Source organism: Scyliorhinus canicula, chromosome 9 (genome assembly GCF_902713615.1).
Source record: "Scyliorhinus canicula chromosome 9, sScyCan1.1, whole genome shotgun sequence".
Classification (NCBI taxonomy): domain Eukaryota; kingdom Metazoa; phylum Chordata; class Chondrichthyes; order Carcharhiniformes; family Scyliorhinidae; genus Scyliorhinus; species Scyliorhinus canicula.
The window spans coordinates 101,350,032-101,368,374 of record NC_052154.1 but is presented as its reverse complement, the minus strand read 5'-3'; the positions used below and the strand labels follow the sequence as shown (position 1 = coordinate 101,368,374).

General features: G+C 46.0%; 1 protein-coding gene across 1 annotated transcript in view; it reads left to right on the top strand.

Annotated features, from left to right (window-relative positions):
- The window catches only part of LOC119970924 (leucine-rich repeat extensin-like protein 2), a 206,988-nt gene that overhangs the window by 58,239 nt on the left and 130,406 nt on the right, over nt 1-18,343 (top strand). The window contains exons 19-22 of the mRNA XM_038806034.1: nt 477-503; nt 2,277-2,303; nt 5,245-5,271; nt 15,038-15,064. Coding sequence (XP_038661962.1) covers nt 477-503; nt 2,277-2,303; nt 5,245-5,271; nt 15,038-15,064 — 108 coding nt within the window. The remainder of the gene's footprint in view (nt 1-476; nt 504-2,276; nt 2,304-5,244; nt 5,272-15,037; nt 15,065-18,343) is intronic.

Genomic DNA, 18,343 nt, shown 5'->3' with positions numbered 1-18,343 from the left:
CAAAATTGTTAGACCGGGTTACAGTTGATGTTTTGCCACTTTGCCCAAATTGATGGCAAAGGATTAGTAGACACACAGCGGGAATGTACGGACCATATCATTGACCATTGTCCCAGAATCAAAACAGTGAGAGGTTCTAATAAATGTGTTGTGTGATTTTTTTTAGATTTTGTTCTCTAATTGGATCAGAATCAATTTCAGGTCAGGCTGGCAGCCATTTGGTATCAGTATAGCAGCGAGTCAGCTTCACAAATGTACATGAATAGTGCATTCAGTCAGTCGAACCTGTTCCACAACCTTCAGATTCTGTCTCTCAAATGTTAGACCATTCAAAAAAGATGACGATCGTTGTTGTTATTAACGAGATTTGTTACAAAGATTATTTTGTGCTGCGACTTTCCCTTGTTTAAACAAGAGAACGTCAAAAATCACCATCCTGTTTATTATTGATGTAAGTTTTCAAACTTCTTCTCCAGGAAAACTGACTGACTACTATCCAGCAGGTAAAACAAATACATGGTCATCACTGTATATTTGGTCTTCTGTAGCCTTGTCTCAGGCCCCAGTTACCAATTGGTCCAACTGTTAATTTCTCAGTTGGGGGATATGCAGGTGTAGAGCCCGCTGTGCAAACTTAACTGGGGTCTAACTTTCCAGCCTTACGGGTCCTCATGCTATGTCTAGCTGGGTCCCCAATGGCATATCAGCAATGGAGGGGACAACTTTGATTCCCATCCTGCGACCTGGTTCCCCGATGGCGGCCGTTTTCTGTGGCGCCCGAGCGCGGCTGGGCCCGGCTGCTACTCTGGTGTTCCAGGTGTCGTGGTGCCACCCTGTTCTACCTGCTGCCCACCAGATGTGCGAGGGACAGGAGGAAGGGAGTCCGAGTTGCTGCGGTGTTCTGGCAACTCCCCTGTGGGAGCCCTCGGCAAGGGCCCCATCACCTCCTCCTCCGTCGTGGTGCCCGATGGCCCAAGGGCTACTCCATCGAGCGGAGCTAATCCCTGAACCTGCCCTGCTCTGGTGTTGTCAGGCCTGGAGGCCTGCTCGCTGAGGTCTGCATGCTCGCAGCAATGGAGCACAGGGAGTGGACCACCTACATCTGGAACTGCGCCATCTTCCTCTGGAACTGGTCCACCTCACTCTACTGTCTGTGCCACATCGGCCAGCGCCTGGGCAATATGGCTGACACTTCCAGCCATGGCCCGCTGTGCATGGACCACACTCAGTAGCAAAATAATTGACCAATGGCTGAGAATCAAAACAGTGAGAGGTTCTAATAAATGTGTTACGTGAGTTTTTTTAGATTTGGTTCTCTAATTTGACCAGACTCAGTTTCAAGTCAGGCTGGCAGCCATTTGGTATCATTATAGCAGTTTGTGAGCATTGGGATTAGTATAGCATTAATATTGCCATTAAAATTGGCATTTATATAGCCGCTTGTGAGCTTCACAAATGTACATGAATAGTGCATTCAGTCAGTCAAACCTGTTCCACAACCTGCAGATTCTGTCTCTCGAATGCAAGACCATTCAAAAAGCAGATGAGATTTGCCTGATCTGCACGTTCTCTCCATGTCTGAGTGGGTTTCATCTTGTGACATTAAATGTACAAAACTGTAAGGGTTAATGTTATGTCGAAATCAACCATCAGCACGAGCTAGATGTAGAACTATATAAGGCATCGATGCTTAGCTTTCTGGATGACTGGTTGTGGATAAGGCTGGAAGGAAGACTGTACGAAAGGTGAGTGAGAGCAGATCGTAGTTATTATACTAGTGTAGAGACTCGTAGTGGATGAGTGTAGATTGTATGCTTATTATCAACTGTTTATTGTGTAGGACTAAGTATCAAATCCATTAAGTAGTGTAAATAAACCTTTTAAATAAATCAGTATAAAAGCTAGATGTGGTCTTTGTGATCACTACGCCCACCATCCTCGGATTAGAATCACAAAGAACACCACACCACTCACAGTCCAAAGATGTGCAGGTTAGGTGGACTGGCCATGCTAAATTGCCCTCAGTGTCCAAAAAGCTGAGGTGGGGTTACTGGGTTACGAGGATAGAGTAGCGATGTGGGCTTAAGTTGGGTGCTCTTTCCAAGGGCCGGCGCAGACTCGATGGGCCGAATCACTCTTTGTGCTCTGTAAATTCTATGAATTCCATTTCTGGCAAGGAATATTTTGGGCTGTTCCTTTCAGTTGATCCAACGCGGGAACATCAAAAAATTTCCATCTTTTTATTATTGATTGAAGTTTTAAATCTTCTTCTCCAGGAAAACCAGCTGACTACTATCCACCAGGTAAACAACATATACGGTTGTCAGTGTCTATTCTTGATCTCTCCCAAAGTCCCAAAGTTGCCAAAGTTCCCAGCATGTCCAAATTTGAAAGTCACAGCTCGTGTCCAGTTGCAGAAGTTGTCCCACTGAGATAAAGTAAGTTCAAATCCTACTCCAGGACCGACAGGCCAAATAAGTGAAAAAAAGTGGACAAATCACCCGGCATTCACTTCAGGTATTAACACAAGACAGCCACACCCTGACCATTCATTGATGCAGAGTTTATCACATTACCATCTATGAATTGAGAGAGTTGTCCCAAAGACATGTTATACCACAGGTTGACATAGACACACTCACTGAATCATGGGCTGGATTCTCTGTTTCTGATTGACACCAATGGAGAATCCGTGGACTTTTACAACCGAAAAACCGGTGCCGCACCTGGTCCAATTCTGTACCGTTGATGGGCTAGCACCGGTGCCACGGGGAACACACTGGATTCCACTGAAACATTGTGCAGGATACGCCGGGTCTGTGACCGACACTTGGGAGGCTGACAAGCTGCAGCCGCATATACACTTTACACTACCTACACACACTTATCCCAGCCCAAAAGGTAGCACTGGTTGTGCTGGAGCGCGCCCAAACAGCTGATGGGTCAGCTGGTGTCAGAGGGCATCCGAGGGGTGCCCTGGGGACACCTATATGACCCGTGGCACTATGTTCAAAGTCGGCTGTTAGCGGTGTGCACAGCTGCAAGGCTGATTTTCCGGCTGCAAAAATGGTGTTCAGTTCCCCTCCACTCCGACCCCACAGTCCACGTCCTAGCCACCACCCCCTCACTACTCCCCCCGGCCAGCAGCATGAAGATTGGCAACCGATGGCGATGTTGGACATTTTCCGTACCCCTCTGTCCCTCAGCAGCCATCACACCAGTTTCACGATTTTTAAAAGAACAAGCAAACCACGCCATCGGGCACTCGGCCCATGGGAGGCGGAGAATTGTGGCGATCCTGGAGACTGCCAGGTCAGGCCCGCTAATGTCATGCAAATGGTGTTTACTGTTCTGGACGACATTGACTCTGCTGTCGAGGCGACGGAGAATTGCAATTCTCCGCCCAATCGATTTTCGCGATTCCTGGCGTCAGCCAGGGGAGAATCCCATCCCTTTTTTCTGAGGCAAAGTTGATGAGCTCAATTCCCACTCCAGGACATGAGCTCAGACATCAAGACTGACATTCCAGTGCAGTACTGAGACAGCGCAGCACTGTCAGAGGTGATGTGCTTTGCATGTGATGTTAAATGTACACCTTGTGACGTCATCACTGTATCTTAGGTCTTCTGTGGTCTTGACTCAGGCCCAAGTTTCCAATATGCCCAAATTTTAATTTGTCAGCTGGGGCACAGTTCACAGAATTTGTCCCACTGAGATAAAGTAAGTTGAAATCCTACTCCAGGACAGACAAGCCAAATAAGTGAAAAGAAATGGACAGGTTATCCATCATTCACTTCAGCAATGAACACAAGACAGCCACAGCCAGCCCATTTGTTGATGCAGAGGTTTTCTCATTCCCATCTGGGAATTGTGCCAAAATTGTAAGACCGAGTTACAGTTGATGTTTTGCCACTTTGCGCAAATTGATGGCAAAGGATTAGTAGACACACAACGGGAATGCACGGACCATATCATTGACCATTGTCCCAGAATCAAAACAGTGAGTAGTTCTAATAAATGTGTTGTGTGATTTTTTTAGATTTGGTTCTCTAATTTGATCAGAATCAATTTCAGGTCAGGCTGGCAGCCATTTGGTATCATTATAGCCGTGTCGCGTCTTTTCGTCCGACGTCACTTCGTCCAACGACACATCGTCCACGTCTTTTGGTCCAACGTCTTTTTGTCCTCCCGTCTTTTGGTCCAACGTCACTTCGACCAATTATCCAATTACAAATTAACTCCGTATAAAACCATTTAATTGATAAAATGCAAGTACAATACAGCAAATGAATTTAATTGCTAAAATGCAAGTAATTGATAAAATGCAAGTAAAATGCAAGTTGAAAAATGCAGTTAAAAAGTTAAAAAATCTAAAAATGCAGTTAAAAAATCTAAAAGTTTACTAATTACTTAAAATTCCCGAAATTACTTAAAATTGATGTAAATTGTAAATTCCCGAAATTCCCTAAAAGTTAGATTTCCAGAACTGTACCCGAGAGAGAATAATGGGGAGAGGACAAGATGATTTGATATTCTACAATTCCGACAGACACAGATATAAGTGGGAGTCTAATTGGATTTAGACAATGAGTGCAGTTCTGAAAGAAGCAGATATAAACTCGATTTTCGTCGAGTGATTAAAACCTCTGGTTGGCAGTGGGTTCTGACATTACAGGTCTGAAATGATCAAATATTTCATCAGATACAATGGCTCTCATCACGCTGGAGCATACATAGGTGAATATCCTGCAGCTTATCTTAATAATGTCTGGAGATCAAGCAGCACAAATGCAGAACTCAACCTCAAGAGGCGAAATAGGTGGAGAGGATCCTTGAGCAGTAACATTGAAAAACTAAGTTAAACTATTTGTAATTGGATAATTGGACGAAGTGACGTTGGACCAAAAGACGGGCAGACAAAAAGACGTTGGACCAAAAGACGTGGACGAAGTGTCGTTGGACGAAATGACGTCGGACGAAAAGACATAGCACCCATTATAGCAGCTAGTGAGCTTCACAAATGTTCATGAATAGTGCATTCAGTCAGTTGAACCTATTCCACAACTTTCAGTTTCTGTCTCTCAAATATTAGACCATTCAAAAAAGATGACGATCGTTGTTGTTATTAACGAGATTTGATACTAAGATTATTTTGTACTGCGACTTTCCCTTGTTTAAACAAGAGAACGTCAAAAATTACCATCCTGTTTATTATTGATTTAAGTTTTCAAACTTCTTCTCCAGGAAAACTGACTGACTACTATCCAGCAGGTAACAAAAATACATTGTCATCACTGTATGTTTGGTCTTCTGTAGCCTTGACTCAGGCCCCAGTTACCAATTGGCCCAACTGTTAATTTCTCAGTTGGAGGATATGCAGGGGTAGAGCCCGCTGTGCCAACTTAACTGGTGTCTAACTTTCCAGCCTTACGGGTCCTCATGCTATGTCTAGCTGGGTCCCCAATGGCATATCAGCAATGGAGGGGACAACTTTGATTCCCATCCTGCGACCTGGTTCCCCGATGGCGGCTATTTTCTGTGGCGCCTGAGCCTGGCTGGGTTCGGCTGCTACTCTGGTGTTCCAGGTGTCGTGGTGCCACCCTGTTCTACCTGCTGCCCACCAGATTCGCTAGGGACAGGAGGAAGGGAGCCCGAGGTGCTGCGGTGTTCTGGCACCTCCCCTGTGGGAGCCATCGGCAAGGGCCCCATCACCTCCTCCTCCATTGTGGTGCCCGATGGCCCAAGGGCTACTCCATCGAGCGGAGCTAATCCCTGAACCTGCCCCGCTCTGGTGTTGTCAGGCCTGGAGGCCTGCTCGCTGAGGTCTGCATGCTCGCAGCAATAGAGCACAGGGAGTGGACCACAAACATCTGGAACTATGCCATCTTCCGCTGGAACTGGGCCACCTCACTCTACTGTCTGTGCCACATCGGCCAGCGCCTGGGAAATATGGCTGACATTTCCAGCCATGGCCCGCTGTGCATGGGCCACATTCAGCAGCAAAATAATTGACCAATGTCTGAGAATGAAAACAGTGAGCGGTTCTAATAAATGTGTTACGTGATTTTTTTTAGATTTAGTTTTCTAATTTGTCCAGACTCAATTTCAAGTCAGGCTGGCAGCCATTTGGTATCATTATAGCAGTTCGTGAGCATTCGGATTAATATAGCATTAATATTGGCATTAAATTTGGCATTAATATAGCAGCTCGTGAGCTTCACAAATGTACACGAATAGTGCATTCAGTCAGTCAAACCTGTTCCACCACCTGCAGATTGTGTCTCTCGAATGCAAGACCATTCAAAAAGCAGATGAGATTTGCCTAATCTGCACGTTCTCTCCACGTCTAAGTGGGTTTCCTCTTGTGACATTAAATATACAGAACTGTAAGTGTTAATGTTATATCAAAATCAACCACCAGAACGAGCTAGATGTAGAACTATATAAGGCAGGGGTGGGCAAACTTTTCCGTGCAAGGGCCACATTCAAAAATTCACAATTCACAAAGGGCCGCATAGTATATTAAGTAAAATAATTACTTCACCCGGTTATGATTCTGGGCGCCTCATATAGAACATAGAACAGTACAGCACAGAACAGGCCCTTCGGCCCTCGACGTTGTGCCGAGCAATGATCACCCTACTCAAGTCAATGTATCCACCCTATACCAGTAAGTAACCCAACAGCCCGCCTCCATTAACCTTAAAAAAAATTTAAAAAAAAAAAAAAAAAAAATGTTTTTAAAAAAAATTTTTTTTTTTTTTTTTTTAAATGACTTGGCGGGCCGCAGAAATACCTTTGGCGGGCCGCATGCGGCCCGCGGGCCGTAGTTTGCCCACCCCTGATATAAGGCATCGATGCTTAGCTTTCTGGATGACTGGTTGTGGGTAAGGCTGGAAGGCATACTGTAGGAAAGGTAAGTGAGAGCAGATCATAGTTATGATATTAGCGTAGAGACTCGTAGTGGATGAGTGCAGATTGTATGCTTATTATGAACTGTTTATTGTGTAGGCCTAAGTATCAAATCCATTAAGTAGTGTAAATAAACCTTTTAAATAAATCCGTATAAAAGCTAGATGTGGTCTTTGTGAACACTACACCCACCATCCTCGGATTAGAATCACAAAGAACACCACACCACTCACAGTCCAAAGATGTGCAGGTTAGGTGGACTGGCCATGCTAAATTGCCCTCAGTGTCCAAAAAGCTTAGGTGGGGTTACTGGGTTACGAGGGTCGGGTAGAAATGTGGGCTTAAGTTGGGTGCTCTTTCTAAGGGCCGGTGCAGATTCGATGGGCCGAATCACTCTTTGTGCTCTGTAAATTCTATGAATTTCATTTCTGGCAAGGAATATTTTGGGCTGTTCCTTTCAGTTGTTTCAACGCCGGAACATCAAAAAACTTCCATCTTTTTATTATTGATGAAGGTTTAAAATCTTCTGAATTGAGCGAGCTGTCCCAAAGACATGTTATACCACAGGTTGACATAGACACACTCACAGAATCATGGGCTGGATTCTCTGTTTCTGATTGACACCAACAGAGAATCCGTGGACTTTTACGACCGAAAAACCGGTGCCGCACCTGGTCCAATTCTGTACCATTGATGGGCTAGCACCGGTGCCACGGGGAACACACGGGATTCCACTGAAACATTGTGCAGGATACGTCGGGTCTGTGACCGAGACTTGAAAGGCTGACAAGCTGCACTCCCTACACACACGTATCCCATCCAAAAAGATAGCACTGGTTGTGCTGGAGAGCGGCCAAACAGCTAATGGGTCAGCTGGGGGCAGAGGGCATCCGAGGGGTGCCCTGGGGACACCTATATGACCCGTGGCACTATGTTCAAATTGGGCTGTTAGCGGTGTGCACAGCTGCATGGCTGCTTTTCCGGCTGCGGCAATGGTGTTCAGGTCTCCTCCACTCCGACGCCACAGCCCATGTCTTAGCCAACCGCCCCCCCCTTCCCACTACTCCCTCCTACCCCGGCAGTAGCCCCCCGGCCAGCGGCATGACTATTAGCAAACGATGGGGATGTTGGACATTTTCCGCACCCCCTCTCTCTGTCCCTCAGCAGCCACCACACCAGTTTCACGATTTTTAAAAGCACAAGCAAACCATGCCATCGGGCACTCGGCCCATGGGAGGAGGAGAATTGTGGCGTTCCTGGAGTCTGCCAGGTCAGGCCCGCTATTGACATACAAATGATGTTTACCGTTCTGGACTACATTGTCTCTGCTGTCGAGGCGACGGAGAATTGCAATTCTCCGTCCAATCGCGTTTCACGATTCCTGGCGTCAGCCAAGGGAGAATCCCGCCCCTTTATTCTGAGGCAACGTTTATGAGCTCAATTCCCACTCCAGGACATGAGCGCAACCATCAAGACTGACATTCCAGTGCGGTAACGAGACAGTGCTCCACTGTCAGAGGTGATGTATTGTGCATGTGATATTGTGCATGTGATATCAGGGCAGCAGGGTTGCATGGTGGTTAGCATAAATGCTTCACAGCTCCAGGGTCCCAGGTTCGATTCCCGGCTGGGTCACTGTCTGTGTGGAGTCTGCACGTCCTCCCCCTGTGTGCGTGGGTTTCCTCCGGGTGCTCCGGTTTCCTCCCACAGTCCAAAGATGTGCGGGTTAGGTGGATTGGCCATGCTAAATTGCCCGTAAGGTTAAGGGGGGGGGTTGTTGGGTTACGGGTATAGGGTGGATACATGGGTTTGAGTAGGGTGATCATGGCTCGGCACAACATTGAGGGCCGAAGGGCCTGTTCTGTGCTGTACTGTTCTATGTTCTATAAAGGTACACCTCAGCTCCTCCGTTGTGTCAAGTTGAATGGCCAAGCAGCATTATTTCAGAAAAGCCCATGGGTATTATTTAGTTAATGTTTGGTTAATATTTATCCCCCAATATACGTCAGAAAAACAGATTATCATCACATGCCGATTGGTGGGACATTCCCACGCACAAATTGTCTGCCATTTTTCTGAAAAAAACAGACGTCTACACTTCAAACCCATTTCATTGGCTTTAAAGCATTGTGGAACATTGAATGGTCATGAAAGGTGCTATATAAATGCAAGACGTTCTTCTCAAGTCACAGTATATTCTAAGCACATGGCGAGCTGTTGTATCCTTGGACATCAGAGGATCATTATACTTCCTATACCTGGTCCCGTGTGCATTGGACCACAATGTCATCCACACCAATTACTGAAATAAGCTGCCATACCGTCAGCACATAAATTTGTAAATGGAGACAATTACTCCGTGTGCTCGTGAGTTATACTGACACTGGATAATCTGCAGTCTGCTGACCTCGACAGGAAACTAATTAGATTATTTATAATATTTTTTCCATAATTTACAGTGAATTACATTTTACAAATGAGTCAGGACCGAGTTGATGTCTTCTCTGGGAGCTTTGCCATTTTCCGGAAATTCATGGCAAATGATTCACAGTGAAAATACACGGACTAAATAATTGACCAATGCCTGAGAACTAAAACAGTGAGAGGTTCTAATAAATGTGTAAGTTTTTTTTTTAGATTTTGTTCTCGAATTTGATCAGACTCAATTTTCGGCCAGGGCGGCAGCCATTTAGTATCATTACAGCAGGTAGCGAGTTTCACAAATGTACATGAATAGCATTCAGTCAGTCGAACCTGTTTCACAACCTGCAGATACTGTCTCTCAAATGTTAGACCATTCTAAAAAGCTGACTATCGCTGTTGTATTAACCCGATTTGTGGCAAAGATTATTTTGAGCAATTCTTTCAGTTGTCCAACATGTGAATGTCAAAAAGCTCCATCCTATTTATTATGGATTATAGCTTAAAATATTCTTCCCCGGTATTTGTACAGGTGTTCCTGGAAAACCTCGCCTGTGATGCTGAATTTCTCCAAGAATTTTTTCACCCCTTTAAAGCAGCCCAATTCGCTCTGGAAAGCTTGATTTTTGTCAGCCAATCTCACCCCATGAGGCTTTGACTGTGTCCTTTTACTACAACTATGGGCAACTGGGCTGACAGGTGCTGATAAGACACTGGATTTGACGTCACATCCGTAATCCTCATTGCTTCAGAGGTTGTTAAAGTGGCCATTGTCCTACTGAGCCTGATGGGTTGCAGCCCTTCCTGTAGCTACTTAAATGTCTGTTCTCCTACCACTGTGACATGAGCACATGTATCAACCTCCAGATTCAATTGACGGCCATTAATAACAAGGACAATTTTGGTAGGCGGGGGAGCATCTTGCTTTACTCCACGGTGTTGAACTTAAAAAGTTTGGACTTTTCTTCAGGACTGAATAATCACTGGGCACCAATGATTTTTTGGGAGCTCGGTTCAGTCTGTCTGACCCTTGAGGATGGCCTCCCCCACACAAGCCTCGAGACTCTGTGACTGACGGTCACTCTTCCTTTTCTCAGACTCTGCTGGACCCTCACTGCGGGTACTTCGAGTAGCAGCCATTTCCCACCTTATCTGATTTACCTCACTTTGTTTGCTTTGCAATATAAAAGTGCTTTGTTCAGATCTTTCAGTTGCTTGAGCCAATTCAACTGCTTTGTCTCGGGATATCATGCTTTCTGCCAGAAACTACATATCATTCAAATTATTAATCCTACAAACCAAACAGTCAAGTACCATATCTCTCAGAGAGGGACCGAATTTGCAGTATACAGCCATTTGGCGAAGACTGGTTTCAAAAGTGGATTATGTTTACTCGGGTGCCTACAGGCTGAATGGGATTTATAGCGCTGCATTATAATGGAGGGCTGGGCTTATCGTGGTCTTTCACTTGTTGCACCAGTTGGTCAAAGGATTTATTATCCAGAATCTCGAGAGATCTTAGGTTTCTTACAAGGTTAAATGTTTTGGGCCACAAACTGTGAGTAATGTAACTTTTTGTGAGTGTTCAGCCCTGCTTTCATTGGCAGCAAAAAAGTCTTTTGATGTATTGACCCAACTTACAACTCCGTGATTAAGTGGATCAATTCTCCTGAATCATGCTCTGATTGATTCTTTACCGTGTTGCAGGCCTCCGAGAGGTCACTCTTCCTTCCACCAAAAATTGAAATCTTTTTCCTTTTGTAACAGATGTGATTGATTCTCATAACCAATGTTGTAGCGTGAGGAAATACAACGAGGTAGAGTTGAATCACAATGGTAATTTCTTAACAACTGGTGAACTATATTTATACAGATCAGCACAACACTGACACAGGTCTAGTCCCACCACCTCTGGGGCGAAATTCTCCAACCCCACGCAGGGTCGGAGAATCGCCTGGGGGCACCTAAAATCCCGCTCCCGCCGTGGCAGAGATTCTTCGCCACCCGGGAAGTGGCGGGGGCAGGATGATGATCGTTGTTGGTATTAACGAGATTTGATACAAAGATTATTTTGTGCTGCGGCTTTCCCTTGTTTAAACAGGAGAATGTCAAAAATCACCATCCTGTTTATTATTGATTCAAGTTTTCAAACTTCTTCTCCAGGAAAACTGACTGACTACTATCCAGCAGGTAACAAAAATACATGGTCATCACTGTATGTTTGGTCTTCTGTGGCCTTGACTCAGGCCCCAGTTACCAATTAGCCCAACTGTTAATTTCTCAGTTGGGGGATATGCAGGGGTAGAGCCGCTGTGCCAACTTAACTGGGGTCTAACTTTCCAGCCTTATGGGTCCTCGTGCTATGTCTAGCTCGGTCCCCAATGGCATATCAGCAATGGAGGGGACAACTTTGATTCCCATCCTGCGACCTGGTTCCCCGATGGCGTCTGTTTTCTGTGGCGCCCGAGCTTGGATGGGACCGGCTGCTACTCTGGTGTTCCAGGTGTCGTGGTGCCACCCTGTTCTACCTGCTGCCCACCAGATGCGCAAGAGACAGGAGGAAGGGAGTTCGAAGAGCTGCGGTGTTCTGGCACCTCCCCTGTGTGAGTCATCGGTAAGGGCCCCATCGCCTCCTCCTCCGTCGTGGTGCCCGATGGCCCAAGGGCTACTCCATCGAGCGGAGCTAATCCCTGAACCTGCCCCGCTCTGGTGTTGTCAGGCCTGGATGCCCGCTCTTGTCATCACAGATGTCTGCATGCTCACAGCAATGGAGCACAGGGAGTGGACCACCTACATCTGGAACTACGTCATCTTCCTTTGGAACTGGTCCACCTCACTCTGCTGTCTGTGCCACATCGACCAGCACCTGGGCAATATGGCTGACACTTCCAGCCATAGGCCGCTGTGTATGGGCCACACTCAGTAGCAAAATAATTGCCCCATGGCTGAGAATCAAAACAGTGAGAAGCTCTAATAAATGTGTTACGTGATTTTTTTTTTAGATTTGGTTCTCTAATTTGATCAGACTCAATTTCAAGTTAGGCTGCAGCCGTTTGGTACTATTGCAGCTCGTGAACTTCACAAATGTACATGAATAGTACATTGGATTTTATTTGTTTATTGTCACGTGTACTGAGGTACAGTGAAAAGTATTTTTCTGCAAGCAGCTCAACAGATCATTAAGTACATTTCAAGAAAAGGGAATAAAAGAAAATACATCATAGGGAAATTCAAGATATACAATGTAACTACATAAGCACTGACATCGGATGAAGCATACAGGGTGCAGTGTTAATGAGGTCAGTCCATAAGTGGGTCATTTAGAAGTCTGGTGACAGTGGGGAAGAAGCTGTTTTTGAGTCTGTTCGTGCGTGTTCTCAGACTTCTGTATCTCCCGCACGATAGAAGAAGTTGGAAGGGTGAATAAGCCGGGTGGGAGGGGTCTTTGATTATGCTGCCCGCTTTCCCCAGGCAGCGGGAGGTGTAGGTGGAGTCAGTGGATGGGAGGCAGGTTTGTGTGATAGATTGGGCTGTGTTCACGACTCTTTGAAGCTTCCTGGGCCAAGCAGTTGCCATACCAGGCTGTGATGCAGCCCTATAGGATGCTTTCTCTGGTGCATCTGTAAAAGTTGGTAAGGGTTAATGTGGACATGCCGAATTTCCTTAGTTTCCTGAGGAAGTATAGGCACTGCTGTGCTTTCTTGGTGATAGCGTCAACGTGAATGGACCAGGACAGATTTTTGGAGATGTGCACCACTTGGAATTTGAAACTGCTAACCATCTCTACTTCGGCCCCGTTGATGCTGACAGGGGTGTGTACAGTACTTTGCTTCCTGAAGTCAATGACCAGCTCTTTAGTTTTGCTGGCATTGAGGGAGAGATTGTTGTTGTTACACCACTCCACTAGGTTCTCTTTCTCCCTCCTGTATTCTGACTTGTCGTTATTCGAGATCCGGCCCACTATGGTCGTATCGTCAGCAAACTTGTAGATGGAGTTGGAACCAAGTTTTGCCATGCAGTCGTGTGTGTACAGGGAGTAGAGTAGGGGGCTAAGTACGCAGCCTTGCGGGGCACCGGTATTGAGGACTATTGTGGAGGAGGTGTTGTTGTTCATTCTTACTGATGTGGTCTGTTGGTCACAAAATCGAGGATCCAGTTGCTGAGTGGAGAGCCAAGTCCTAGGTTTTGGCGCTTTGATATGAGCTTGGCTGGGATTATGGTGTTGAAGGTGGAGCTGTAGTCAATAAATAGGAGTCTGATGTAGGAGTCCTTGTTTTCGGGATTCTCTAGGGATGAGTGTAGGGCCAGGGAAATGGCGTCTGATGTGGACCGGTTGCAACAATATGTGAATTGCAGTGGATCAAGGCATTCTGGGAGTGTGGAGGTGATGCGCTTCATGATCAACCTCTCAAAGCACTTCATTATGACTGAAGTCAGGGCCACCGGATGGTAGTCATTGAGGCACGTTGCCTGCTTCTTCTTTGGTACCAGTATGATGTGGTCTTCTTGAAGCAGGTGGGGACCTTGGAGTGGAGTAGGGACAGGTGAAAGATGTCTGTGAATACCTCTGCCAGCTGGTCTGCGCAGACTCTGAGTGCACGACCAGGGATCCCGTCCGGGCCTGTCGCCTTCCGAGGGTTCACTTTCAGGAAGGCCGATCTGACTTCGGAAGCTGTGATGGTGGTTATGGATGAATTATGGGCTGTTGGGGCACTCGACAGCGGATTGTTGGTTACCTGCTCGAACCGAGCATAGAATGCATTGAGTTCATCGGGGAGGGGTGCGCTGCTGCCAGAGCTACTTCTCGGCTTAGCATTGTAGCCCATTATGTTGTTTAGTCCTTGCCACAACCACCGATAGGCTGTCTGTGACTCTAGCTTGGTTTGATATTTGACATTCAGTCAGTCGAACCTGTTCCACCACCTGCAGATTCTGTCTCTCAAATGTTAGACCATTCCAAAAACAGATGAGATTTGCCTAATCTGCACGTTCTCTCCATGTCTGAGTGGGTTTCCTCTTGTGACATTAAATGTACTGAACTGTAAGGGTTAATGTTATGTCAAAATCAACCACCAGAACGAGCTAGATGTAGAACTATATAAGGCATCGATGCTAAGCCTTCTGGATGAATGGTTGTGGAGAAGGCTAGAAGGCAGACTGTAGGAAAGGTAGTGTGAGTGAAAGCAGATCGTAGTTATTATCTTAGTGTGGAGACTCGTAGTGGATGAGTGTAGATTGTATGCTTATTATCAACTGTTTATTGTTTTAGTACTAAGTGTCAAATCTTATAAATAATGTAAATAAATCTTTATATAAATCAGTATAAAAGCTAGATGACATCATTGTGAACATTACGCCGACCATCCTCGGTTTAGACTCACAAAGAACACCACACCACTCACAGTCCAAAGATGTGCAGGTTAGGTGGACTGGCCATGCTAAATTGCCCTCACTGTCCAAAAAGCTTAGGTGGGGTTACTGGGTTACGAGGATAGGGTAGCGATGTGGGCTTAAGTTGGGTGCTCTTTCCAAGGGCCGGTGCAGACTCGATGGGCCGAATCACTCTTTGTGCTCTGTAAATTCTATGAATTCCATTTCTGGCAAGGAATATTTTGGGCTGTTCCTTTCAGTTGATTCAACGCGGGAACATCAAAAAATTTCCATCTTTTTATTATTGATTAAAGTTTTAAATCTTCTTCTCCAGGACAACCGGCTGACTACTATCCACCAGGTAAAAAACACATATGCTAGTCAGTGTCTATTGTTGATCTCACATGATTTTGACTCTCCCAAAGTTCCCAGCATGTCCCAATTTGAAAGTGACAGCTAGGGTCCAGTTGCAGAAGTTGTCCCACTGAGATAAAGTAAGTTCAAATCCTACTTTCTTTGAGGAAGTGACAAAGTGACAAGTTAATTGATGAGGGAAGGGCTGTAGATGTCATATACATGGACTTCAGTAAAGCATTTGATAACGTTTCCAATGGGAGGTTGATGGAAAAAGTGATGTCGTATGGGTTCAGGGTGTACTAGCTAGATGCATAAAGAACTGGCCTGGCAACAGGAGACAGAGAGTAGTGGTGGAAGGGAGTGTCTCAAAATGGAGAAAGGTGACTAGTGGTGTTCCACAGGGATCTGTGCTCGGACCACTGTTGTTTGTGATATACATAAATGATCTGGACGAAGGTATAAGTGGTCTGATGAGCAAGTTTGCAGATGAAACTATGATTGGTGGAGTTGCAGATAGCAAGGCGGACTGTCAGAGAATACAGCAAAATATAGATAGATTGGAGAGTTGGGCAGAGAAATGGCAGATGGAGTTCAACCAGGCAAATGCGAGGTGATGCATTTTGGAAGGTCTAATTCAAGAGCAGACTATATGGTCAATGGAAGAGACCTGGGGAAAATTGATGTACAGAGAGATCTGGGAGTTCAGGTCCATTGTACCCTGAAGGTGGCAACGCAGGTGGATAGAGTGGTCAAGAAGGCATACAGCATGCTTGCCTTCATCGGACGGGGTATTGAGTACAAGAGTCGGCAGGTCATGTTACAGTTGTATCGGACTTTGGTTTGGCCACATTTGGAATACTGTGTGCAGTTCTGGTCGCCACATTACCAGAAGGATGTGGATGCTTTAGAAAGGGTGCAGAGGAGGTTCACCAGGATGTTGCCTGGTATGGAGGGTGCTAGCTCTGAAGAAAGGTTGAGTAGATGAGGATTGTTTTCATTGGAAAGACAGAGGTTGAGGGGAGACCTGATTGAGGTCTACAAAATAATGAGAGGTATGGACAGGGTGGATAGCAACAAACTTTTTCCAATAGTGGGGGTGTCACTTACAAGGGGTCACGATTTGAAGGTGAGAGGGGAAAAATTTAAGGGAGATGTGCGTGGAAAGTTTTTTACGCAGAGGGTGGTGGGTGCCTTGAATGCTTTGCCAGCGGTGGTTGTAGAGGCAGGCACGATAGCATCATTTAAGATGCATCTGGACAGATATATGAACGGGTGGGGAACAGAGAGAAGTAGACCTTGGAAAATAGGCAACAGGTTTAGCTAAAGGATCTGGATCGACGCAGGCTAGGAGGGCCGAAGGGCCTGTTCCTGTGCTGTAATTTTCTTTGTTCTTTCTTCAGGACGGACAGGCCAATAAGTGAAAAAAAATGAACAAATCACCTGGCATTCATTTCAGCAATTAACACAAGACAGCCACACCCTGACCATTCATTGATGCAGAGTTTATCACATTACCATCTATGAATTGAGAGAGTTGTCCCAAAGACATGTTATACCACAGGTTGACATGGACACATTCTCAGAATCATGGGCTGGATTCTCTGTTTCTGATTGACGTCAACGTAGAATCCGTGGACTTTTACGACCGGAAAACCGGTGCCGCACCTGGACCAATTCTGTACCGTTGATGGGCTAGCACCGGTGCCACTATTAACACGTTCGATTGCACTGAAACATTGTGCAGGATACGCCGGGTCTGTGACCGACACTTGGGAGGCTGACAAGCTGCAGCCGCATATACACTTTACACTACCTGCACACACTTATCCCAGCCCAAAAGATAGCACTGGTTGTGCTGGAGAGCACCCAAACAGCTGACGGGTTAGCTGGGGCCAGAGGGCATCCAAGGGGTGCCCTGGGGACACCGATATGACCCGTGGCACAATGTTCAAAGTCGGCTGTTAGCGGTGTGCACAGCTGCATGGCTGCTTTTCCGGCTGCGGCAATGGTGTTCAGTTCCCCTCCACTCCGACCCCACAGTCCTTGTCCTAGCCACCCCCCCACACTACTTCCCCCAATCCCGGCAGTAGCCCCCCCCCCCCCCCCCCCCCCCCCCGGCCAGCGGCATGACTATTAGCAAACGATGGCGATGTTGGACATTTTCCGCACCCCCTCTCTCTGTCCCTCAGCAGCCACCACACCAGTTTCACGATTTTTAAAAGCACAAGCAAACCACGCCATCGGGAACTCGGCCCATGGGAGGAGGAGAATTGTGGTGGCCCTAGACACAGCCAGGTCAGGCCCACTAATGACATGCAAACGGTGTTTACTGTCCTGGATGACATTGACTCTACTTTCGAGGCGAGGGAGAATTGTGATTCTCCGCCCAATCATGTTTCACGATTCCTGGTGTCAGCCAAGGGAGAATCCCGCCCCTTTTTTCTGAGGCAAAGTTGATGAGCTCAATTCCCACTCCAGGACATGAGCACAGCCATCAAGACTGACATTCCAGAGCAGTACTGAGACAGTGCGGCACTGTCAGAGGTGATGTGCTTTGCATGTGATGTTAAAGATTCATCCCAGCTCCTCCGTTGTGTCAAGGTGAATGGTCAAGCAGCATTATTTCAGAAAAGCCCAGAGGTATTATTTAGTTAATGTTTGGTTAATATTTATCCCCCAATATACGTCAGAAAAACAGATCATCATCACATGGCGATTGGTTGGACATTCCCATGCACAAATTTTCTGCCGTTCTTCTGAAAAAAAACAAAGACGTCTACTCTTCAAACACATTTCATTGGCTTTAAAGTATTGTGGAACATTGAATGGTCATGAACGGTGCTATATAAATGCAAGACCTTCTTCTCAAGTCACAGTATATTCGAAGCACATGGAGAGCTGTTGTATCCTTGGACATAAGAGTATCATTATACTTCCTATACCTGGTCCCGTGTGCATTGTGTGACCACAATGTCATCCACACCAATTATTGAAATAAGCTGCCATACCATCAGCACACAAATTTGTAAATGGAGTCATATTCTACCTGTGATCATGAGTTATACTGACACTGGATAATCTGCTGTCTGCTGTCCTTGACAGGAAATTAATTATATTATTTGTAATATTTGTTCCATAATTTACAGTGAATTATGTTTTACACATGAATGAGGACCGAGTTACAGTTGATACCTTCTCTGGGAGCTTTGCCACTTTCCGGAAATTCATGGCAAATGATTAGTAGACACACAGTGAAAATACACGGACTAAATAATTGACCAAT